Genomic DNA, 25,714 nt, shown 5'->3' with positions numbered 1-25,714 from the left:
CGGCCAGGACCGGAGCTAGCCTCCGATCCGACCGATTAACCCCTCACATGCTGCGTTCAATAGAGATCGCAGCATGTGAGGAGTTTATAGCCACCGGCACCCCAGCAACGTGATCGCTGGGTTGCCGGTGGCTGCAAAGGCGATCGGAGGGCTAATGCTTACTTCCCGATCAGCCTGTAACGGAATCCTCCTATGCCCCGTCGTCGGCGGGGCCCAGGAGGCTTCCGGTACCATCTGCAAGATGGCGCCGCCTCAGCTTCCGGCTCAGAAGCTGAGCCGGCGTCATCAGCAGTGGGTGTCCGCTGTATGTTACAGCGGACACCCCGATCTATCGCCAGGAACCGGAGCTAGCTCCGATTCCTGACATTAACCCCTTCGATGCAGCGATCCATTGTGATCGCTGCATCCTAGAGGTTTGTAGAAAATCGGCAGCCTTGCCATGCGATGGCAAGGCTGGCGACTGTTACTATGGCAACAGGAGCCCTAACAATGGACTCCTGTCTGTCATTACGTAAGCTGATTAGGCCCCGCCCAGAGGCGGAGCCTGTTCGGCTTGCTGTCAGTGAACAACTGACAGTTCCAATACATTGCACTACATAGGTAGTGCAATGTATTAGAACATCAAACAAACAGTTGGACATTCAAGTCCCCTAGTGGGACTAAAGAAAAGTGTAAAAAAAGTAAAAATAAAAGTTGTAAAACATACAATAAAACATAAAAGTTTCAAATAATAACACAAAACACAATCGCCCTTTTTCACTTATCAAGTCATTTATTATAGAAAAGAAAAAAAGAATAAAGCCATACATATTTGGTATCGCTGCGACCGTAACGACCTGAACTATAAAAATATTATGTTATTTATCCAGCGCAGTGAACACCGTAAAAAAAAAAACCTCAAAAACACTGCCTTAATTACTGTTTTTTTGGTCACGGTCTTCCAAAAATTTAAATAAAAAGTGATCAAAAAGTCGCATGTATCCAAAAACGGTACCTAAAAAATCTATACCTCGTCTCGCAAAAAACAAGCCGTCACACAGCTCCATCGACGAAAAAATGTAAAAGTTATGGCTCTCACAACTTGGAGGACATAAAAAATACATTCTCTTTCCAAAAGTAATTTTATTGTGCAAAAAGTTATAAAAAAGTTCTATAAATTTGGTATCGCCGGAATCGTACTGACCAACAGAATGAAGGTAATATGTAGTTTATAACGCATGTTGAACGCTGTATAAAGAAAAAACAACTAAAAAAACTATGGCAGAATTTCTGTTTTTTTTGTCACCTTGCCTCCCAAAAAAAGGATAACAAGTGATCAAAAAGTTGATTGTACCCAATGGCGGATTATAATATAGGCGTTTCGGGCGGTCGCCCGGGGCCCGAGGCGGCCCGAACCGCGCTGCCCGCTTCCAACTGAATCTGCATCCGCAGGACGCAGATTCAGTTGGGTTGAATGCTGGAGCCTCGCTCCAGCATTCACTCTGCCGTGAGCGGCTCGGTGCAGGCAGGCGCGATGTAGTGACGTCATCGCGCCTGTCTGCACGGAGTCACTCACAGCACAGTGCAGAGGAGGAGAAGCATCGCATCCCCCACCGTCGTGGGAACCGGGATAGGTAAGCAATTATGTTTTCTTTTTTATTAGGTACGCACATATGGGGCATTATGCTGTGTCACCTCTATGGGGCATTTTACTGTGTCACCTCTATGGGGCATTTTACTGTGTCGCCTCTATGGGGGTATTATACTGTGTCACAGCTATGGGGCATTATGCTGTGTCAGCTATGGGGCATTTTACTGTGTCGCCTCTATGGGGGTATAAGGGTATGTTCACACGGCCAAATTTCAGACGTATACGAGGCGTATTATGCCTCGTTTTACGTCTGAAAATATGGCTACAATACGTCGGCAAACATCTGCCCATTCATTTGAATGGGTTTGCCGACGTACTGTGCAGACGACCTGTTATTTACGAGTCGTCGTTTGACAGCTGTCAAACGACGACCCGTAAATTTACTGCCTCGGCAAAGAAGTGCAGGGCACTTCTTTGCCACGTAATTTGAGCCGTTCTTCATTGAAATCAATGAAGCACGGCTCAAGGTTTACGAGCGTCTCAGATGCCTCGTAAATTACGAGGAGGAGCTTTTACGTGTGAAACGAGGCAGCTGTTAACAGTCTGTCTTTTCACACGTAACTGCCTCTCAGCGTGTGAACATACCCTTATACTGTGTCACAGCTATGGAGGCATTATACTGTGTCAGCTATGGGGCATTATACTGTGTCAGCTATGGGGCATTATACTGTGTCAGCTATGGGGCATTATACTGTGTCAGCTATGGGGCATTATACTGTGTCAGCTATGGGGCATTATACTGTGTCAGCTATGGGGCATTATACTGTGTCAGCTATGGGGCATTATACTGTGTCAGCTATGGGGCATTATACTGTGTCAGCTATGGGGCATTATACTGTGTCAGCTATGGGGCATTATACTGTGTCAGCTATGGGGCATTATACTGTGTCAGCTATGGAGGCATTATACGGTGTCACATCTATGGAGGCATTATACTGTGTCAGCTATGGGGCATTATACTGTGTCGCAGCTATGGAGGCATTATACTGTGTCGCAGCTATGGAGGCATTATACTGTGTCGCAGCTATGGAGGCATTATACTGTGTTGCAGCTATGGAGGCATTATACTGTGTTGCAGCTATGGAGGCATTATACTGTGTTGCAGCTATGGGGGCATTATACTGTGTTGCAGCTATGGGGGCATTATACTGTGTCACATGTATGGGGCATTATACTGTGTAGAGGCAGCTATGAAGGGCATTATACTGTGGGGGCAGCTATGGGTGGCAATATACTGTGGGGGCAACTACGGGGGACATTATACTGAGCAATTACAAGAGCTGCAGGTCCAAGGGGGGAGACGCTGTGTAGCACAATATACAAGGAGGGATTGTTGTATAGCATTATATAGAAGGGAGCGCTGTGTATCACTATATCTAAGGGGGATTGCTGTGTAGCACTATATACAAGAGGGGGAGGGCTATATGACGCTATTTACAGAGGGGGAGGACTGTGTAGCGCTATTTACAGGGGGCTGTGTTGTTTTGTTTGACACAATTATATTCAGGGGCGCAGTCTATGGTGCTATAATATTTAGGGGCACAGTGTTTGTACTATTTTATTCAGGGGCGCAGTGTTTGGTATTATTATATTTAGGGGCACAGTGTGTGGCACCATGATAATATTATCTTTGTTTATAGGTGTGGAAATGTTGGAAAAGTGAGGAGCCAAAGACATCGGAGTGGCAAATTCTGCAGAAATGGGTCATGGCCGGGAAAAGTCGTCATGAAGTCTGGACTGGATGGAGAAGAGGAAAAAAACTACGTCGTCACCTGTGAGTTACTAGATTTATAGAGAATCTGTCACCTCTCCTGACATGTTTATTATAGGAAATCCTTGTATTTCACAAAGTCTTTCTGCAGTCCAGGACTGATAGACAATTCCCCTTGTCAGGAGGATGTGTCCTAGCACAGTGTGATACTGTCAGTATGTAGGGACACAGCCCTGTGACAAGGGGAATCGTAACACTGTTAATGCTTGCCCAAAAAAGTAGTTTTAAAAATAGTTACGGTGCGGCAGGGCGGCGGTGAGGAAGGGGGACCCAAGTTTGGGTAACAGCCCAGGGCCCATGGTCTACTTAATCCGCCACTGATTGTACCCCAATATGTACCAATAAAAGCTACAGCTCGTCCCTTAACAAAAAAGAGCCCTCATACCACTACGTCTATGAAAAAATAAAATAAGTTAAGGCTCCAATAATTCAGGAAAGAAAATTATCCAGTTGTGAAGGCCCGAGGGGAACATTTCTTCTGTTTCAAAAGGTGATGTATCAAGGCACTAAAATTAGGGAACCAGGAAGGGGAGGGCCCAACCATATCCGCTGGAAGCGACGGTGCCCGTATTATACCAGGACGACGCTTTCCCGGCAAATTTCCCCAAACTGCAAAGGTGCGGAGTGTGGACCAAAAGGGGGATAAGGAAGGACTCCAGTTATTAGTGCAACACCGGCCTGTGCAGACAGGATCGATCACAGCGTAACACACATCTATGGATCATTTTATTATTTTTTTTACCTTATTATGATACCACCTGACTATGCCCCTGATGTACTCTTGCCCAGCTCAGATATGCCCCACATTATAAACGGAAACAGTGATACTCCAAACAAAACTATTACCAAGCAAATTCCACGCTCCAAAACCCAAATGGCGCTCCCACCCATCTGAGACCTACAGTGTGCCCAAACAGCAGTGTACTTCCACATATATGGCATCACCATACCCGAGAGAACCCTTTTAACAATTTTTGGGTGTGTGTCCCCAGTGGCACAAGCTGGGCACGACATATTTGACACTAAATGCTCACTACACCTCTTAATAAATGCCTTGAGGGGTGCAGTTTCCAAAATGGGGTCACTTCTCAGGGGTTTCTTTTATTATTGCACATCAAAGCCTCTGCAATTGTGAACCAATACTTTATATGTCGCCAAATTAGGCCTCAATTTTACATGGTACTCTTTCACTCCTGAGCCCTGTCGAATGTCCAGGCAAAAGATTAGGGCCACATGTAGGGTGATTCTAAAACAGGGAAACACCGCATAATAATTGAGAGCTGTCTTGTTATGGTGGCACAAGCTGGGCACCACATATTGGCGTATCTAAGGAAAAATTCCCATTTTCATTCTCCCACATCGTGTGCACACGAATTTCTGCAAAACACCTGTGGGGTTAACATGCTCACTACACCCCTAGGTGAATACCTTGAGGGTGTTTCCAAAATGGGGTCACTTCTGGGGGGATCCACTGTTTTGGACCCACAGGGACTTTGCAAATGCAACATAGCGCCCAGAAATCAAATGCAGCAAAATCTGTACAACAAAAGCAAATGGCGCTCCTTCCCTTCCGAGCCCTGCCGTGTGCCCAAACAGCATTTTATGACCACGTGTGGGGTATTGCCGTACTCCAGAGAAGTTGCTTTACAAACGTTGGGGGTTCCTTTTTTCCTTTATTTGTTGAGAAAATTAAAAATTTGGAGCTAAAGCTACGTCTTATTGAAGAAAAAGGATTTATTTTTTTTTCACTGCCCAATTCTAATAAAATCTATGAAACACCTGTGGGGGCAAAATGCTCACTACACCCCTAGATGGATTCCTCAAGGGGTGTAGTTTTCTCAATGGAGTCACTTTTTTGGTGTTTTCACTGTTTTGTCCCCTCAGGGGCTTTGCAATAGTGACATGGCCTGCGCAAACCATTCCTGCTAAATTTGAGATCCAAAAGCCAAATAGCGCTCTTTCCCTTCTAATCTCCGCTGTGTGTCCAAACATCCGTTTATAACCACATGTGGGGTATTGTTTTACTCGGGAGAAATTGCTTTACAAATGTTGGTGCTTTTTCTCCTTTAGTCCTCGTGGAAATTAGAAAAAATTAGCTAAACCTACATTATCTTTGATAGAATGACGATTTTTATTTTCACGGCCTACTTCCAATAATTTTGCAAAAAAACCTGCGGGGGTCAAAATGCTCACTATACCACTAGATAATTTCCTCAAGGGGTGTAGTTTCCCAAATGGGGTCACTTTTGGGGGATTTCCACTGTTTTGGCACCGAAAGAGCCCTTGAAACCTGACATGGTGCCTAAAATATTTTCTAATAAAAAGGAGGCCCAAAATCCACTAGGTGCTCCTTTGCTTCTGAGGCCGGTGCTTCAGTCCATTACCGCACTAGGGCCACATGTGGGATATTTCTAAAAACTGCAGAATCTGGGCAATTAATATTGAGTTGCGTTTCTCTGGTAAAACCTTCTGTGTTACAAAAAAAAATAGATTAAAAATGAATTTCTGCAAAAAAAAAAATGAAATTTGAAAATTTCACCTCTACGTTGCTTTAATTCCTGTGAAACGTTTAAAGGGTTAAGAAACTTTCTAAATGCTGTTTTGAATACTTTGAGGGGTGAAGATTTTAAAATGGGGTGACTTTTTGGCGGTTTCTAATATATAAGGCCCTAAAAGCCGCTTCACAACTGAACTGGCCCCTGTAAATATAGCCTTTTGACATTTTCTTGAAAATGTGAGAAATTGCTGCTAAAGTTCTAAGCCTTGTGATGTCATAGAAAAATAAAAGGACGTTCAAAAAACGATGCCAATCTAAAGTAGACATATGGGGAATGTTAATTAGCAACAATTTTGTGTGGTATAACGGCCTGTCTTACAAGCAGATACATTTACATTTAGAAAAATGCACATTTTTGCAATTTTTCACAAAATTTTGGTGTTTTTCACTGCTAAATATTGAATTTATCGACCACATTTTTCCACTATCATAAAGTCCAATGTGTCACGAGAAAACAATCTCAGAATCGCTTTGATAGGTAAAAGCGTTCCGGAGTTATTACCACATAAAGTGAAATATGTCAGATTTGAAAAAATGGGTCTGGTTCTGAAGGCCAAAATGAGCTTGGTCCTGAAGGGGTTAAACTCCATTGAGGGGACGGTACTGCACAGGGTCCTGCTCAGACTTCAGATACTATAATGTAATCTCTCCCCAGAGTGCCTGCTCGGTGCTATCTGCCTGGTCCTGCTCCAATTTACACTGCTCCCGCCTGCAAGTGGTGACGGGCAGAGGGGATGTTAATGCACGCAGTGTATAATTTATTAAAGATTCTGTTAACCTATTCCCTGCCAAGGAACACAGAAGTTTTAATCAATTAGATAGACCTATCTCCAATTATATTTCTGATTTGAAGAGGTTAAAAGTTATTTACATAAAGAAAATAATTAAATTATCTCTTGGTATTATGGTTAAATAAAACGGAAAAAAAACAAAAAACTTTTTGGGGCAAAAACCGCCCAGCCGTATTGTGCTATTTACTGGCTGCTTTTAAGAACAAGGTTAGTAATTTTACAATATTAAACCTGAATAAACATCTTTCATATAATGATGATTAAACACAGAAAGACTTATGAACACTTGAGTAAAGAAATATAGAAATATTGCATACCAACCTTCATGTCCTCCAAAAGTGCATGTGGATTTTCAATTCCATCTGGGACACATTTCTTATTTTCAGGAAGAGATTCTAGTTTTTCCACAAGAGCTTTTAAACCTTTTAGTTCAAACTCTGTGAGGTGTGTCCACCTAGATTCTGCCTCCGTGGCTGGAGATCCTGATGGGGTCTTCGGGAAATCACTGTGAACAATGGACTTGGAGCTTTCCTCGGAGTCATTCGATAAAGTTCTTTTAAGGTATTGCATCAATGTAGTCTTTTGTCTCTTTTCCACCAATTCTTTGCCATCTGAATGTGCACTGTTGGGTGTTAAGGATTCATCACCGGATAATTTCGATACTTTGTCACCATGGTCATCTTTTTCTTCAAACATATGGGCGTCACCTGACTCTTCCTCCATTTCTATCCAAGAATCGGAGGACAAGCTGTCTGTACTGTGTTTTCTTTCTGGATCTGGAATATACAAAGTAGAAATGGGTTTCTTAGGCTTTGTTCACATAAGTGCCATTTTTTACCAGATCTGTGACTGAGGCTCCAAACCCAGATGTGAACATAGCCTTATTCTTTACATGCTCTAATGCAGTAATTTTTAGAGCTTTCTTAACAATTAAAAAGGAAGAGTCTACCATTTGTATGGGATGTGTATTTCTAACATTATTGTAGTTTATAGTTAACCCCTTAAGGTTGCAGCTATTTTGAGAAATGAGAACACAGTGATTTTGGGATTTGCACTGTCTAGCGCTATAGGTCCAAACAGGTGGGACCCGCATCTATCTGACATTCATGACATATCCCGTGGATATCCTTAGAAAAAGCGTGGTGAACAGCAGTACACGTCTCCCAAATTTCAATCAATATATTCTTTTATTGGACAAACAGCCAGTAAAAAAATGGCAAAGCCATTGGATGTTTGACCAATAAAAGAACATATTGATTGAAACTTGGGAGACGTGTGCTGCTGTTCACCACGTTTTTTCTGAGGCTTTCATTACGTCAGACTGGGTTTGTCGGATTTTACAGCGTGACACCGCTCCCGATATCGGGATTTGTGCTGCTTCAAATACTTTATTTTTTGGCATATCCTGAGGATATGTCATAAATGTCCTTCATGGGAAACCCCCTTTAAGCGCTTGGTAAGGGAACTGCACGACTTTACAAGAGGATGTAAAGAAAAATTCCAAATGTACTACTTTAACTGAAGGGTTTTTCCCAGTATAGACAAGTTTGCTTGAATGAAGGGAGCTGTGAACACGGCCACCGCATTGTTAAATCTCTGCCTTCATGTGGTGTCCGCTCGTCTTTTGGAAAGGGGGTTGGTGACGCCTGTTCTCCCGACAAGTAGGGGTCTCAGAGGCGGGACCCCCACCAGATATTTATGGCATATCCTGTGTATATGCCTTAAAGGTCTATAATGGGAAACATCCGTTTCAGCAAATAATATAATAAATAAAGCTTATTCATTTTATAATGATAAAGTTATAAAACAAATGTAATATCCTTTTGTATAAATTACTCATTGTTTTCAATATCTCTGTTCGCAGTCATTAAAGGGGTAATTCCAATTTAATTATTTTTGGCATTACTATGTGATATGATAGATGCCCAACCCGCCTGGCTTGCACGGCTGTTAATGTAACTTCTATAAAAATGAATGTGACTGCCGCACACATGCACAGCCGCCTCTCCATTTATTCTCCAGCTGGATGCGGCGGCCGCCTCGACTGCCCCCCATTCCGGAGATGGGGGCGGTTCCAGAGTTGGAACCTGCATTTATCAACCATCTAAATGTTTAAAGGGAAGTGGTCATGAAATTTTTATTTTTTTTATCATATTGCTTTTAGTATGATAAAAAAATAAAAATGTATTATTATTCTTGTTATTATTGTTATTATTGTTCTACTTTTTTTAAATTCTTACTTCTCTATGGGGGCTGCCATTTTTTTTTTTCATCTCTGTATGTGTCGATTAACGACACATACAGAGATGGAATACGGCACATACAACCCCATAAAGAATGTGAACGGGAGCCGTTTCATTCACTGCAGCGTACGCCATCTGTGTGGGAACGGCGCATGCGCCGCTCCCACACAGACAAAAACGAAGCTCGTTAGCAGAGCGAAATCCAGTGCCATTTTCATGTGGACCGGAAGCTGCTGCCGGACAGTCAGATGACCACTTCCAGCCGCGGCTTCCGGCCATATGTTCAAGGAAGCGAAGGCGCAAGGAATAGGAGCGGAGGCGGCAGGAGCAGGTAAGTTATGTTTGTCTATGTGATGTGTGTATTATGTTCGTGTGTGTTCGTGTTATACTGTCTGATTAGCACTGTATCTAATCCTCCTACACTGTGCATTCGCTCAGAAAATGGCGGCACACAGTGTAGGAGGTTTGAAGATTCAACCCCCTCCTTCTCCTTGCACTAGCCAGAATAAGGGAGGGGGGATTGTGTGAGGATACTAGAGCGAGTGTGTCTAAACCAAATTTGCAGCATAAAAGCAATGAGGTTGCTTTACCACATTGACCATGCTGCAATTTTGGGAACTGCTCCCTCTAGTGACCAGCACATGGAAATGTTATAAATTAGAATCTAATTTATAACATTTCCTGACTTGTGAAAAACGTAAAAAAAATAAAACAATGTGTAATCACTTAAATAATAATTGTTTAACTAAAAAAAAATAAAAAATTCTAGCGACATATTCCCTTTAAGTTAGGAACATCAATTTAAATGGTTGTTAAACACAACAGATTTTCTTAATCTGGAAGTAAAGTGATGTTCACACAGGTGTACAGGTCGTGACAGGTACAGTAAAGCTATGAGAGCTTTCTCTTGTAACTAGCTGGACATCTGTGTGATCACATGACAAGGACAGATTTTCATCCTCTAGAACCTTCATTATTTACTTCCAAACACAATGATAGCATAGATCATGGAAACCATGAGGAATTGATACAAAGAGTATTAGAGAATTGTATAGCTTTTATGCAATCAATAGGCATTATTGTCCAAAACCAAAATAGCTCTAATATAATATATAAAAACTATACACAAGACACATAAGAAATGTCAACATTTACTGCACTTACCAAATAGCATGGACTCCTTCTGAAAGTCTTTGTTAAGGTGACAGCGTTTCGTTAAGGTGCAAACATATCTCTCCAAGACATACCAGCACATCTCATAATAGAAAGGATAGCGGAACTTTGCATGCACCTTAAGGGAAAAAGAGAAGGACTAATACACAATACTACATTACAAAACCGTAATTCACAGTATAACAACCGCTGTATGAGAGTGAAAGCCGCTTCACAACCTCCACATATTGCATGTTTCCCCTTACTAGTATTAAAAGTGCATCAGGAATAAGACAAGTAGGACATCTAGAAGGCATTTAAAAAGTATTAAAGAGAGTAAGCTCTATGGAGCCCCATTTTAAAGCCTCTTGACTGGGTCCCTGCGGGCCATACACTGTTTCTGCTGATCAGCGGACTAGGCTGGGTAGGTGGCAAAAGGTGGGATATTTTTGCGGCCTTCTTGCAGCATTGCGGAGAGCGTAAAGCCGTGCAGATTTACTAATAGGATGTAAATAAACATTAAATATCGCACACCGTGTGTACACTTCCGTTTCACACAATGCTGATATAAACTCTGCGAAGAATGATCTATGCCCACCCCCGTTTTTATTGTCATTTTCAGATATTACAATGGTCTTTAATGCTAGGGCAGTGTCGCTGTAAGAAAAAAAAAAAAAACTCCATTTTTAGGTGTTTGCTATTGGGGTAAAAACAAAAAACAAAAAAACAGTGCAACTTCACACAATTATGCTTTATTCCTTACAGCAACATACAGATGCGTATACTTGGCGTCGTTTTGGACATTGAGTGGCTTTTCTCAAGCCGCTTGAGAATAAGGCTTAATTCACACCTGCGTTGGGGTGTTCCATTGTTCTGTTCCGTCAAAGAACGGAAGCAACTGTTCTGCTGAACGGACACAGCCCGCGGAACCCATTGACTTTATTGGGTTCAGTCGGCTTGTCCGTGATTTTACCGGACACAATAGCGCAGCATGCTGCACTATAGTCTCCGGTAAACCCTGCCAGATCTGCGACGGAGGCCCCTAACGGAGCCTCAGACGCAGATGTGAACATAGCCTTAGACGTACTGACTGAACACCGCTGCAATGTGAACGTGTACCGACGCAGAGTTCTGTGGCCAGTGCAGGGACAATTTTGTTGATATTTTGTTTAACACTTTCCGTTTAACCCTTTAAGGACCTGCATATTTTAGGCCTTCAAGACAAAGCGATTTTTTTGTCGCACGAATTCCAGGAGCCTTAACGTTTTTATGTTCCTGTCAATGTAGTTGTAGAAGGGCTCGTTTTTTGCAGGACAAGTTGTCTTATTCAATGGCACAATTTTGAGGTACATATAAATTTATTGATCAGCTTTTCTACATTTCTGTTTTAAGGGAATGCAAAAAAAGACCAGCAGTTCCACTTTTTTCCCCGCATGTTAACTAGATTCTGTGGGTCGGTACAAAAGCGGCGATACCAAATAAGCTTAGTTTATTTTACTTTAAATGTACCTTCACACAATACAAGTTTCATGGAAAAAGTTATTTTGTTTTGCTGCATTCCGAGATCAATCACTATATTTTTGCTACACAGACAGGCAACCTATTAGGCCATGAGCATGGACTGACAGAGGTAGCCTTCTGTCAAACACCTTAGACGATGCGGTTACTATAGAGCTCGACATCTTAAGGGTTAAACTGCCAGGATCGGAGTCCATGGCAGATAATTACAGTCGTGGTCCTGCTGCTAATTGCATGGGCACGATCGGAGTGCAATAATTCTATGGTGCTGGTCTTTTCAGGGCACCTGCCAGCGTACCATTACTGCACCAACTGTCTAAGGACTAAAAGCCCTTTTCTTTATGCATAAAAGGGCCGACTAAAAAAAAAACAAAACTCTAATCCCAAACACCGCCTTATGTTAGGGCATCATATTCTCATGCCAGATCTGATGTAAAATTAAAGCTTTTTAAAAGCTACAAATCTTATTTACACAAAAGTAAATGAGGTCCTCAGCATTGGAGCTGTAACGTACGGAGCATGGGGGCAGACATTTTTCTGGACTTCCTGTCTGTAATCTGACACTATAGCCTCTTCCCAGCCCGACGTAGCTGCTTACACACCGTATTTAAAAGTTCCCACACACTTAACAATCCAACGAAAATTATTATTATTATGTGTATGTCACTAATACGGTTCGTTCTGACAGATAGTAATTTGTTCCGATGACCAAAACAGATCTAGAACTTCATTTAAATACTTTTCATTAGCTATTGTATGAGAAAATACACGTTCTGCATTGCACATAAACAAGTGGGAGCATGTGGAAGGGTTACCCATTGTTGCAGACATCTTGTAGTGTTTGCATCTTTTAGTCACCAGTGATGGAGAAGTGAAAAATATCAGAATGCTGGTTGGATCAGGGGCAAATTCTGCTGTGCATGAAGAGAGACTTCGGGTTTCATGTCCCTTTAAATTGGATGGGATGTCTGATTTGGCAAAAATCTTTACCGTTTTCAATGTAGGCCTATAAACTGTACTGGAGCCTCAGTGCCAATAACCTTGTACCCGGTCCATAGGTGAGAGGTCATTGTGTCACACTGACATACGGTGCCTACGGGATCAATCAGATGTATTGCTTTGTAGAAAGGTCATAGAAGGTTATATTGATGCATCACCGAGTGGAGCCAGAAACATAGGGGCAGGTACAATAACCCAGCAGTGATCCAATAGACAGTCAAATACATTCCTACAAAAGCTTAGACAGCAGGCTAGAATAAAGTGATCTTACCCTTGTCCTGTCTTCTATTTCATACACTCGGAGTTGCATGGGAATATTAAAGCTATGCAGTATGTTGCCACCAAACACCAGCGAGTCTGCTGGAGTGTACACGGCATGAATCCATCCTAGAAGCAGAAAGTAAGCGGCAGTGAGGGGATCTGCGGCTGCACATACAAGGTCGCTGCAGAGCGGAGGTGGTGGCCTGCGGCAGCACACGGCCGGCTGCTGGCGCCGTGTTGACCAGTGAAGAGCTGCACATCGTGCTTCATTATCCCTGTGCTAGAAACGCTCCTCTTCTGCATGATAAGTAACGCAGGAGGCAGCCTCCCATCAGCAGGCGGACTCAGTCCACGATTCACGCTCCCAACCCCCTCCCAGAGGGGAAACACACACACACTTGAGCCATGAAATACTGACTGAGCTACGTGTGCTCCAAGGAAGCGATCCCAGGCCAGTTCAGTAGAAAGGAAGTGAAAAAAAAAATCCCCGGAGAGATCTCATCACACGCAGGCGGAACAGGAGCACATAGGCTGCCATTGGTCAAGCACAGCCGCTAATGCTGCCAGTAATCCTGACAGGGTGGTATAGTAGGTGCTGTACTGGACAAGCCACAGCAAATAGCAGGACATCTACTACAGGCCTGAGCCCAGAAAAGCGGTAGTAGCAGGATACTAGAGTTATCTGTGTAGTGGAGTGCGATTATCAGATCTGCAGTGCACCCCATCAGAACAATGTACAGAATGGTTTACACTGTGATCTGACCAAAAATAATCACTATGTGGAACTAGTCCTAATGATTAAATAGATCAGATTCTATTTGCTACAATGGGGCATATTTATCAATTGAATTGCATTGAAAAGGCATGGCGTTCAGGCTAAAACGACATATTTATAATGCCCCGATCCCCTTTTTTTACCCCCACATTTGCAGACATACACCGGCAGCATCAGTGTAGAGAAAAAAAAACCAGGGCAGAATCTGCAGGTGAGAGATCCAAGAGCGGGATCCAGCCGATTCTTCTGTTAAAATAACATCCTGAGAAGAGAAGACGCAGGATAACGAATAGGTTCACCCTGGATGCAATTGTATCTGCGTCTTTAGGATGCAGATACAATTGAACGATCAAGCGCCTACTGGCAGCCAAACTCGCTGTTTGTCGCTTTTCCTTTTATGCAGGCAATTACGGTAAGTAACGGATTAAGACCAGACCCGGCATCTCAAGATAATAGCACAGCAACAGAGACAGCATTTTTTATTTGGGCAGGAGGCACTCATTTTCAGGGGGCAGAACATATAGATTTTCTTTTTTGTTAGAGGGCACAGTGTATAGTATTATTCATTTCAGGAGGGCACTGTGTGATGTATTATTTCAGGGGGCACATTGTGTGAGACCATTTTTTAGGGGCTTAAAGAGGGTCATCCCACCACAGCAACTTTTTACCTATTCACAGAAGTGTTTGATCGCTGGGGGTCCCACCAATCAAGAGAACAGGGGTTCCACGTCCCCTGAATTAACGGAGCGGCGGTCTGGTATACACGCTGCCGCTCCATTCTCTATGGGACTGCCAGAGATAGCCGAGTACAGCACTCTACTATCTCCAGCATTCTCAAAGAAAATGAATGGAGTGGAAGTGCGCCAGTGGTGGGACCCCCAGCAATCAAACACTTTACACCTATACAGTGGATGGGTGATCAGTTGCTGTGGTGGTATAACCCCTTTAATGTGTAGCAATGTTTTCACTATGAGAAGCCTGTCTTAGTATAGAGGGTGAGGATCTGCTGCAAAAGTGAGGAGACAAAATCAGAGCAACAGATAGAGGCGAGGCGTAACTAGAAAATGTTGTAAGGGCAGTCTGGACCAAAAGGAGAAAAGAAGTAAAGAGAATGACCACAATCAGGGCAGACGTCCGACACACACACACACACACACACACACACACCTGTCAGAACAGGAGAGATCACATGGGGGTGTATATTATTTGAAGGGGAGAGCACTACAGAAATGGAGCTGTGCTAAAACATGAGAGCTCGGGAAGGAAGCAGCATCCTGGAGTCACAGAACTGAAATCTTTAAACCGAATATGAGGGGGTCTTTTTTTTTTAAAATAAATTCTAAACTCAAGGTAACCACTAGCATATGTAAAATATATTTTTTTCCCTTGTTAAAAAGGTGTCCATACGCCTTTATGCTCCCCCAATGCACAGACTATTTGCTCTAGCCAATAATCCTACAGCTGCATCCTCTCTCTCAGATGTCACACAACTGACTGCAATGTCTGAGAAAAATCATCTAAGCAGCAGAGAGAAAGGTAAAACTCAGGAGACATTACAGCCTAGAGGAGAGAACAATGTCAAACAACAGATGTAGAGTGTGTACTAAACACCACAATGCAGTTTACAATTATTATTTATTTATTTTTTATTTAAAATCCAATCCCGGTTTTGGATAACAAAACGGAGTAAAGACAGGTAAAATGCTGGTGACAGGTTCATTTTAATAAGGCTATTAAACCAGCAATACCTGATGGAAGTGGGTGAAAAATAAATTTTTACGTAGGGAAGGGTATCGGACCATACATGACGGACGCATGCGCGCCATCTCAAACGGGATTTTAGCATTCAGGGCCAGTTTTCGGCTGCGAACGGGCATAAGAAGAGGAACGAACGAGACTGCCGGATTATTACAATAAAAGGCGCAAAAGGTTTGCGGACTGTTATTTATGGTTGGAGGAGGAGGTTAGGAGAGGGGATAACTGCAATGAACAGCACCGGCCAGTGGGGGGTGGGGTAGTAGAGTTCAATAGGTGAAATGCTTGTGACAGAATCCCTTTAATAGCATCTACAGCAAAGAGAGCTCATGTTTTCCCATTGGTGGCCACAGTCAATACGTTAGGTAGACCATTACCTGATGGAATGAAGAAGGTGTGTCCTTGCTGGAGTTCAATCCTCTGACAACCCTGTGATCGGTCTCCCAAGAAGATGTCAGTTTGCTTCCCTGATAAAAGCCATTCCTCATAAAGCTGCAAATTATGAACTGTCGGAGGAATCAACCAAAATACCTGTGGCAGAGAATAGACATGGTACTCTATCAAAACTATCAGGACCAAGAGAAGCAAAACCAAGGTTATTATAAAACTACAAAAATAAATGTACAACAAAAAACAGAAATGAAGCAAAAATAGGTCTGCTTCAATCTACCACTTTCCATTTAGGCTCTGTTCACATGTGTTTTTAAGGCTTCCATTTGTGACAGATAAATTCTTAACTGAGAGAATAGGAAGAATAACTGATCTGAATAAGTCACAGTTCTATATGTTTTTCTGTAAAAATGATGCAACAGAAAAATGTAGGGACAAACCGATGTGAACAGTGCAGTGATCGCGTGCATTTAATTTCACAGCTACTTGGAAAAAAAATAGTTCTGATGCACGTAGGATGAAAATACAGGTTACCCAGTTTTCACAGGTCCCCAATCAGCTGATCATGGGGGTTCTGTTGCCGGGATCCCTCAACAATTAGCCGTTCTGCCTGGGGGAAGCAGCCAACCTGTTCTCAAAACCAAATCAAGGGGACATCCTTGTAATGTACAGTCAAGCTGGATTCTTCAGCGGTAAAGCAGATCTTTGTAGTGACCACACTGGCTAAAAAAAGGCATCCCAAACGGGTCCTCGGTGATGTCCATATGCCCTAATAGGGTAGGTGGACAGAGGTTGCAAAAACTGACTCTTGTGGACAAACACATTGAACACATTTACAGAAAAAGCTCAGGTATTTGTAGTATTGCATACTGGTCTAATATGCAAGTACGTGGCTTACTTTCCCATAACAGAAAAGTAACCTTTCAAGACCACATTAAATGGAATCATTTGATTTCCCCAATCTCTTTACATACCTGGTATCTGTATACATAATGGTCACATATCTAACTACTATTGCACATGAGCTGAAATTTTATTTCACAAAGGCTACGTTCACATCTGCGCTAGGGCTCCGTTCCGACTGAGCTTTCCGTCAGAACAGAGCCCTGACAGACACAAAAGGAAACCATAGGTTTCTGTTTCCATCACCATTGATTTCAATGGTGACTGATCCGGTGCCAATGGTTTCCGTTTGTCTCCGTTGTGCAAGGGTTCCGTCGTTTTGATGGTATGAATAGCATAGTAGACTATGGTATTGATTCCGTCAAAACGATGGAACCCTTGCACAACGGCGACAAACGGAAACCATTGGCACCGGATCAGTCACCAGTAAAATCAATGGTGATGGAAGGGTCTGTGAGGGCTCTGTTCAGAACGGAGCCCTAGCGCATATGTGAACGAAGCTTAAGACTGTAAGCCCTTATGGGCAGAGACCTCTTTTCTTTTGTCTAAGACCTCATGCACACTTTCGTAAGGGTTTTTGCTGTCCGCAACTACAGATCCAACGGCTACGAATACACATCCGTAGCCGTCCGCATTTGTGGAAGCGCCCATAGACATATATGGGCGAGTCCGCGCTGCTATTGCGGACAAGAATAGGACATGTTTTATATTTTGCGGAATATTTCTCCGGCCCGGACACACATCCGTAAAAATACGGAAAGATGTCTGCGCCCAATAGACGTAAATAATTCAGCAATTTCATCCGGAATTATGTATTATGTAATTACGGATGATTATGACGATCGTATGCATGGGGCCTTATGGTTTGTTATGAATATAGGTCATTACTTGTTTGTTACGTCCCCAGTTGTAAAGTACTGCAGAATATGTTGGTGCTATATGAATAAACATTTTTATTATTAGCAAAGCCCTATAAAATGTTCCTTTTATCCGCACTGTCACTTTAAAGAGGCTCTGTCACCACATTATAAGTGCCCTATCTCCTATATAAGAAGATCGGCACTATAATGTAGGTGACAGTAATGCTTTTTATTTAGAAGAACGATCTATTTTAAACCACTTTATTAGCGATTTTTAGCTTTATGCTAATGAGTTTCTTAATGCACAACTGGGCGTGTTTTACTTTAGACCAAGTGGGCGTTGTACAGAGGAGTGTATGACACTGACCAATCAGCATCATGCACTCTCCATTCATTTACACTGCACTAGCGATATAGTTATATCGCTATCTTCAGCCTCATACACAAACACTAACATTACTGCAGTGTCCTGATAATGAATATACATTACCTCCAGCCAGGACATGATGTTTATTCAGAATCCTGACACTTCTGTAGCGTCTCTGTGAGATTTACAGCAAGGCAAATGTAATCTCACGAGATTACGATGTACCCTGTCATTTCAAACGAGATTACGTTCGCCTTGCTGGAATCTCACAGAAAAGATTCAGAAGTGTCAGGATTCTGAATAAACATCACGTCCAGGCTGGTAGTGATGTATATTCATTATCAGGACACTACAGTAATGTTACTGTATGTGGCTGCACATAGTGATATAACTATATCGCTAGTGCAGTGTAAATGAATGGAGAGAAGTGTATGACGCCGATTGGTCACTGATTGGTCAGCGTCATACACTCCTCTGTACAACGCCCACTTGGTCTAAAGTAAAACACGCCCACTTGAGCATTAAGAAACTCATTAGCATAAAGCTAAAAATCGCTAATAAAGTGGTTTAAAATAGATTGTTTTTTCTAAATAAAAAGCATTGCTGTCACCTACATTATAGCGCCGAGATAGGGCACTTATAATGTGGTGACAGAGCCTCTAAAGTTGACTATCATTTCCTTCTGCACTGTCTTTTGTGAGGCGACAATCCGTACTACATATATACAGTAGGTGCATATTCTATAAATCAATAGTAGATGCTATGAAATGACTGCCCAGAGTTCTGTCAAATGAAAAGTACCTCCTCCGATATAAAGCTTTAAGGCCCTGCTCTCACTCAGTTTTTTTTGGCAGGCAGAAAAAAAAAATGTGCCTCAGAATTCCGAGGCAGATCTTGAACTGGCTGCGCTTTTTTTTCGCCGAGTTTTTTGCCCGCGGCCTTTGAATCTAATGCAAGGACCATGGGAAAAACACTCAAACTAGCGCCACAGGTTTTTTTTCTGCCTCCCATTGACATCAATGAGGCAAAGACGACGGCAAGAAAGAACATGACGCTTTTGTTCCCCGCTAATGGCCAAAAGGAGAAAAAAAAAAAAAACATCTTTGCCTCCCATTGAAATGAATGAGGCGCAATTCCGGACATTTTTTGGCTCTAAATCCTATGCGGTTAATTTAGGTCAGTAGTACATACACTGCTAGACACCCCATTCCAAAACCACGGGTGGTAATATGGAGTTGGGCCTGTTTGTTGCTATAACAGCTTTCACTCCTCTGGTAAGGATGTCCACATGATTGTGGAGTGTGTCTGTGTGAATTTGTGCCCATTCAGCCAAAAGAGCAATTGTGAGATCAGGCGCTGATGTTGGACGAGAAGGTCTGGCTCACAGTTGGAGTTTCAATTAATTCCACAGGTGTTGGATGCGGTTGAGGTCAGGGCTCTGTGCAGGCCACTCGAGTTCCTCCTCACCAAACCACATCTTTATGGACCTCACTTTATGCACAGGGGCACAGTCATGCTGGAACGGGAAAGGACTTTTCCCAAACCACAAAATTGTCTAAAATGTCTTTGTATACTGTAGAATGAACATTACATTTCACTGAAAAACAGCCCCAGACCATTATCCCGAATAATAATTAGGAGGGGTGTCCACATAATTTTGGCCATACACTGTAGATCAAACCCTCCTAGAAGAAGAGGCAACCGTTAGAGAATTTTACACGTGAGAGTATGTTCACACGGCCTATTTTCAGACGTAATTCGGGCTTTTTAGGCCTCGAATTACGCCTGAAAAGACGGCTCCATTACGCCTGCAAACATCTGCCAATTGCTTGCAATGGGATTTAAGATGTTCTGTTCAGACGAGGTGTAATTTTACGCGTCGCTGTCAAAAGACGGTGTGTAAAAAGACGCCCGCGTCAAAGAAGTTTTTGCTGTTGGTTTGTTTTTCTATCCCCCCTCCCCAATATTTTTTATAAAATATTAATTTAATACATTACAATCTATGTACCCCAAAGTTGTGCTATTAAAACTACACCTCATTCTGCAAAAAACAAGCCCTTATACGGCTACATTGACAGTTAAATGTTAAAAAGTTATGGCCTTTAGAATGCAGAGCTAAAAAACAAAAACAAAACAAAACACGCTTTGTCCTTAAAGGAAACAGTCATCAGCATTTCACCTATTAAACCAGCAATACCAGGTCGTAGTAGGTGAAAAATAATTTCTATACAACCTATAATTGTCTTCTTAGTTGGCTCTGTAGCTTTAGTATTCAGATTTTTAGTGTTCCCACACCGTATGCAAATGAGCAGAAAAGAGTCATATCTTCGTTGAAAAGAGTCATATCTTCATTCCTCAAGTCTTTCAGAGTTTACCCCGCCTCCTTACTTTTGATTGACAGCTCCTCGCCACACAAAATCCTGAGCTTGCGCATTGATGTCCTATTCTGGTATGTGCGTACAACGGGACACCGGATTATTACGATAAAAGGCGCAAAATGTTGGCAGACCATTATTTACAGTCGGAGGAGGAGTTTAGGAGGGGGGATAACGGCAATGAACTTTTGATAGCAGCGGCCAGTGAGTGATAAGTAAAGTTCAATAGGTGAAATGCTGGTGACAGGTTTACTTTAAGGCCAAAACTAGGCACGTCCGGAAAGGGGTAAAAGCACCTATATTATGGTCTGCAATACTTAGCCACCCAGTCAGTCAGTGGCTGCTACGGGGCCCATGGCATGTGGGGGCCCGTGCTGTCTGCCGACACGCGCCCCCCCCCCCCATATGCCCGGTGGTGCCGCTAGCAGCCGTTATGGCTGCTACAGCGGTAGCGACTCTACTACAGGGCCCGCGCCGCCATGTCTCTAACATTTATGGACCGGGCCCTCATGCCCGGTGGCTTCGCTGGCATCGGAGGGGGCCTCTGTGCTAGCGACAGCCACCCCCTCTTGCAGTGATTGTACCTGCGGTTATAGCACGCAGGTACAAATCCATGCATTAGCGCTGAACGGCCGGGCACGTTTCGTGCCCGACCATTCAGCGCCTTACAACGACGCTGATTGGCGGGGCAAAATTACTTGCCCCGCCAATCAGCGCCTTTCAAAGACGCTAGCGGCGCGATGATGTCATCATGCAGCTTCCGTGGTTGAAAGCCACTGATAGACAGGGCAAGTCATTCTGCCCTGCCAATCAGCGCCTTTCAACGACGCGTTGCTTGTGGAGCTCCAGCAGACCTGCTCAGAAGAGAGCAGATCTGTATTGCCACCGGACGGAGCAGGAACGGGATCATGCGAGTAGGTAAAGTTTTTTTTTTTTTTTCTACTAAAACTGAGTGGCATTATTATTATAGGAGCACTATATACAGGGGGAGCTATATGTTGGGCACTATCTACAGGGGTGGGCTATATGTGGAGCACTATCTATAGGGGGAGCTATTTGTACGGCACTATGTACAGGGGTGGGCTATATGTGGGACACTATATACAGGGGTGGGTTATCTGTGGGGCACCATCTACAGGGGGGCTATATGTAGGGCACCATCTACAGAGGTGGCCTATACATGGAGCACTATCTATAGGGGAAGCTATATGTAGGGAAGCACGGTAGCTCAGTGGTTAGCACAATTGCCTTGCAGCTCTGGAATCCATATGTGGGCACTATCTACAGAGGCTCTACGGGGGTCACTATCTTACAGGGGGCACGGTGTGTGTGTGTGGGGGGGGGTGGACACAGTGTATGGCACTTTTATATTTAGAGGTATTGAGAATTTTATCTTTGTTTATAGGTGCAGAAATGTTTTAAAAGTAAGAAGCTGAAGACATCTGAGCAGAAAACTGCAGAAATGGGTCGTGGCTGGGAGAAATCCATCATAGAGGTCTGGATCGGAGGGAGAAGAAAAAAGAGAAAAAGAACTATAATCTGAGATGTCACCGGTGAGTCACTAATGTAAATGTTTATTCTGCCTCTAATCAGCACTTTAGTCACTGTATGATCTGCAGCGAGATGATGGATGGTACGATTTTTTTTTTTTTGTGAAACAGCATCTCCCAGCATATCCTTACCATTGTTCGGGCCATGCTGGGAGCTGTAGTTTTACGCCGTACAAACCTATATACAGCAGGAGTTGCACTAAATTGAGCTGTATTTGTTCTAGTGTTGTTTATATGTACGGAGCTTGATCTGGGGCTGTTATATATGTACTGAGCTTGGTTCTAGTGCTGTATTTATGTACCGAGGTTGGTTTTGGTATTGTATATATGTATTGAGCTTGGCTCTCATGCTGTATATATGTATAAGCTTGGTTCTAGTGCGGTTTAGATGTATGACATATATACAGCACCCGAACCAAGCTCAGATCTTGGTTCTAGTGCTGTATTTATGTACTGAGCTTGGTTGTGGTACTGTATATATTTCATTGCTTGGTTCTGGATCTGTAATTATATAGGATATATTTATAATAACAAAACTGCAGGGCAGATGGAATGGTTTTCAATTTATTGTATATTTAATGGGAACCTGTCTGGTAGTCTTAACCCCTGGAACAGTCACCATATACATAACCTGACAATATTTCCAAATGTATGTTTTTTTCAGATACAGTGCACACTATATGCTAATTACTTATTAAAGGGTCATGGGTCGGTGCCGCTATCCTGAAGAGTCACATAGTCTTGCCTCCAAACCCACCTTTCCATGTTTGATTGACATCTCCCTGGCTGATATACAATTTTCTAAGGGCGGATTTACACGAACGTGCTATACGTCCGTGCAACCCGAAGACTGTCCGCGTGTTTTGCGCAGGTTGAGTCCACTGCGTAAAACTCGCGACATGTTCTATATTTCAGCGTTTTTCGCGCATCACGCACCCATTGAAGTCAATGGGTGCGTGAAAATCACGCGCACCACACGGAAGCACTTCCGTGGGACGCGCGTTATTCGCGCAACAGCAGTAAAAGAATGAATGTAAACAGAAAAGCACCACGTGCTTTTCGGTTTACAAACATCCAAATGGAGTGTCATAATGATGGCAGCAGCCGCGCATCCATATGAACATGACACACGGAGCGGTCACGCACCTGCCAGGCGTGCAAAACGCACACGTTCGTGTAAATCCGCCATTAGATGCGCCATTGCCTTGTACTACTTGGGGGCCTGTGTGGCACTATACACATGTGACACTATGCAGACCGTATCACACATTAAAGGATTAGAAACAGTGGCCCAGCAGACAGTATCACACATGATAGGATTAGATATAGGGCCCAGCTTGCTGACATTGCAGCTCCAGCGCTGGACCTAGGAAAGTATAAGAATTATTTACCTTTATGTGTTACTAACTATTTTTGTGTGTTTGTGTTTTTTTGTGTTTGTGTTTTTGTGTTCGGTTGTTGAACTACTTCGATAACTGCGGTTTTTTTATTCTCAATAAAATGGATAACGAGGATTGTGTGTGGGATTTTTATTTCAATAAAATATTTTATCTATGTCTTTTTATTTTTTTTAAACTGGATTACTACCACCTTAGTAATGACTGCTGGCTGATTGACAACCTCCATTACTAAGGTGAGGCTTAGGCTGGATTCACACGAGCGTGTGCCTTTTGCGCACGTAAAAAACACTGCGTTTTGCCTGCGCAAAAGGAACTTGACAGCTCCGTGTGGCAGCATCATATGATGCGCGCTGCGTGGTTTTCGCGCAGCCAACATCATTATGACACTCCAATTGGATGTTTGTAAACAGAAAAGCATGTGGTGCTTTTCTGTTTTCATTCATCCTTTTGACAGCTGTTGCGCGAATCACGCTGTTCGCACGGAAGTGCTTCCGCGTGACATGCGTGGTTTTTACGCACCCATTGAGTTCAATGGGTGCGTGATGCGCGAAAAACGCTCAAAGAACGGACATGTCGTGACTTTTACGCAGCGGGCCAACGCTGCGTAAAAATCACGCACATGCCTACACGGCCCCATAAACTAATATAGGTCCGTGCGACGCGAGTGAAAATCACGCGCGTTGCACGGACGTATATCCCGTTCGTGTGAATAAGCCCTTAAGGTTAGACATAAAGAGGCTAACACTAACCCCCATTATTACCCTGGTACCGACCGCGACCAGGGGTACCGGGGAGAGCCGGGTACGATCCAGTACCCGACCATCTGTAGTGACGGAGGGGGACTGGGGTGGCCGCAGGCTGGTATTATTAGGCTGGGAAAGCCCAAAATCAGTGGCCCTTCTCACCCTGGTAATACTAGCCTGCTGTTGTGCTGTATTTGGGTATTTATGAAAATGGGGGAACCCCACATCGTGCGGTCGTTATTTATAAAAATAAAAAAAAATGACGTGGGGGTCCCCTCCATTTTTCATAACCAGCCAGATACAATGCAGCAGCCTAGCATTACCAGTGTGGGAAGGGCCACGGTTTTTGGCCTTTCCCAGCCTACGGCCGCCCCAGTGCCCAACCATCACTACAGATTGTCGGGTACTGGATCGTACCTGGCTCTTCTTGGCACCCCTGGTGGTGGTGGGTATCGGGGTAATAATGGGGTTTACGGCTAGCCTTTTCACCAGCTAACACTAAGCCCCGCCTTAGTAATGGATGCGGTCAATCAGTCATTAGTAAGGCGGTAGCGATAAAGTTTAAAAAATATATAAAGACAGAAAAAATAGATTTATTGAAATGAAGAATAAAAAAAAACAAAAAAAAACACAACCCTCATTAACCATTTTATGGAGAATAAAAAAAGCCCTCATCGAAGTAGTCCTCGAATCAGACGTAGTCCAACGACCGAACCTGTAAAAAAACAAAACATTAGTGAGGGCCTGTTCACATCACTGCTGCCCTTCCGTTGAGGGGTTCCGTCGGGTTAACCCCTCAACAGAAAGGCAAACTGAACCTCCGCTTCAGTTTCCCTCACCATTGATCTCAATGGTGACGGAAACGTTGCTAAAGGTTTTAGTTAGTCACCGCTGTGGCAGGGTTCCGTTGTTTTGCATTGTCGACTGCGCTATTGATTCCGCCAAAACAACGGAACATGTTCACAACGGTGACAAACGGAAACCATTAGCAAAGTTTCCATCACCATCGAGATCAATGGTGATGCAAACGGAAGCTAAGGTTTCCGTTTGCCTTTCCGTTGAGGGGTTAATCCGTCAGGACCCCTCAACGGAAGGGCAGCGGTGATGTGAACAGGGCCTTAGATACAGGGCCCATGTGCATGTGTGATACAGTCTGCTGGACCCTGTATCTAAGCCCAAAGTAGGCTTAGATACAGGGTCCAGCAGACAGTAATCTTATACAGTATAAGATTACGGTCTGCTGGGGCCCTGTATCTAAGCCCAACACACGTTAAAGGGGTTGTCCAGTCCCTAAACATGGATGGCCTATCCTTAGGATAGGCCATCAATAGCTGATGGGTCGGGGTCTGACTCCCAGGACCCCCGCCAATCAGATGTTTTAAAGGGGGTGCAGAGCTCGTACTAGCGCTGCTTCCCCTTAATTTCCCTCACTTGCGCATACTGTGAATCGCTGACACGTCCGTGTCGGCGATTCAGTGTGAGAAAGTGACCGGAATGAAAGGGAAATCGCACCCGTACAAGCTCTGCACCCCCTTCAAAACAGCTGATTGGCAGGGGTCCCGGGAGTCAAACCCCGACCCATCAGCTTCAGCAAGACCATGGTATTAAACTTACCCAACTCTTCGGCCGCAGCGGAGGTCCTCACTCCATCGTCAGGATGTTGTGCGCAGCGCA

General features: G+C 43.5%; 1 protein-coding gene across 8 annotated transcripts in view; it reads right to left on the bottom strand.

Moving 5' to 3' along the window:
• The window catches only part of KDM2B (lysine demethylase 2B), a 183,168-nt gene that overhangs the window by 87,946 nt on the left and 69,508 nt on the right, over positions 1-25,714 (bottom strand). For all 8 annotated transcript variants that reach the window (XM_075834347.1, XM_075834369.1, XM_075834353.1 and 5 more), the window contains 4 exons: positions 15,830-15,983; positions 12,933-13,048; positions 10,157-10,283; positions 7,071-7,525 (listed from right to left, as the gene is read on the bottom strand). In XM_075834347.1, the coding sequence (XP_075690462.1) occupies positions 7,071-7,525; positions 10,157-10,283; positions 12,933-13,048; positions 15,830-15,983 (852 nt within the window). The remainder of the gene's footprint in view (positions 1-7,070; positions 7,526-10,156; positions 10,284-12,932; positions 13,049-15,829; positions 15,984-25,714) is intronic.

This window comes from Rhinoderma darwinii, chromosome 1 (genome assembly GCF_050947455.1).
Source record: "Rhinoderma darwinii isolate aRhiDar2 chromosome 1, aRhiDar2.hap1, whole genome shotgun sequence".
NCBI classification, from domain to species: Eukaryota; Metazoa; Chordata; class Amphibia; order Anura; family Rhinodermatidae; genus Rhinoderma; species Rhinoderma darwinii.
The sequence above is the reverse complement of the archived record's forward strand: the minus strand, read 5'-3'. Positions and strand labels throughout refer to the sequence as shown.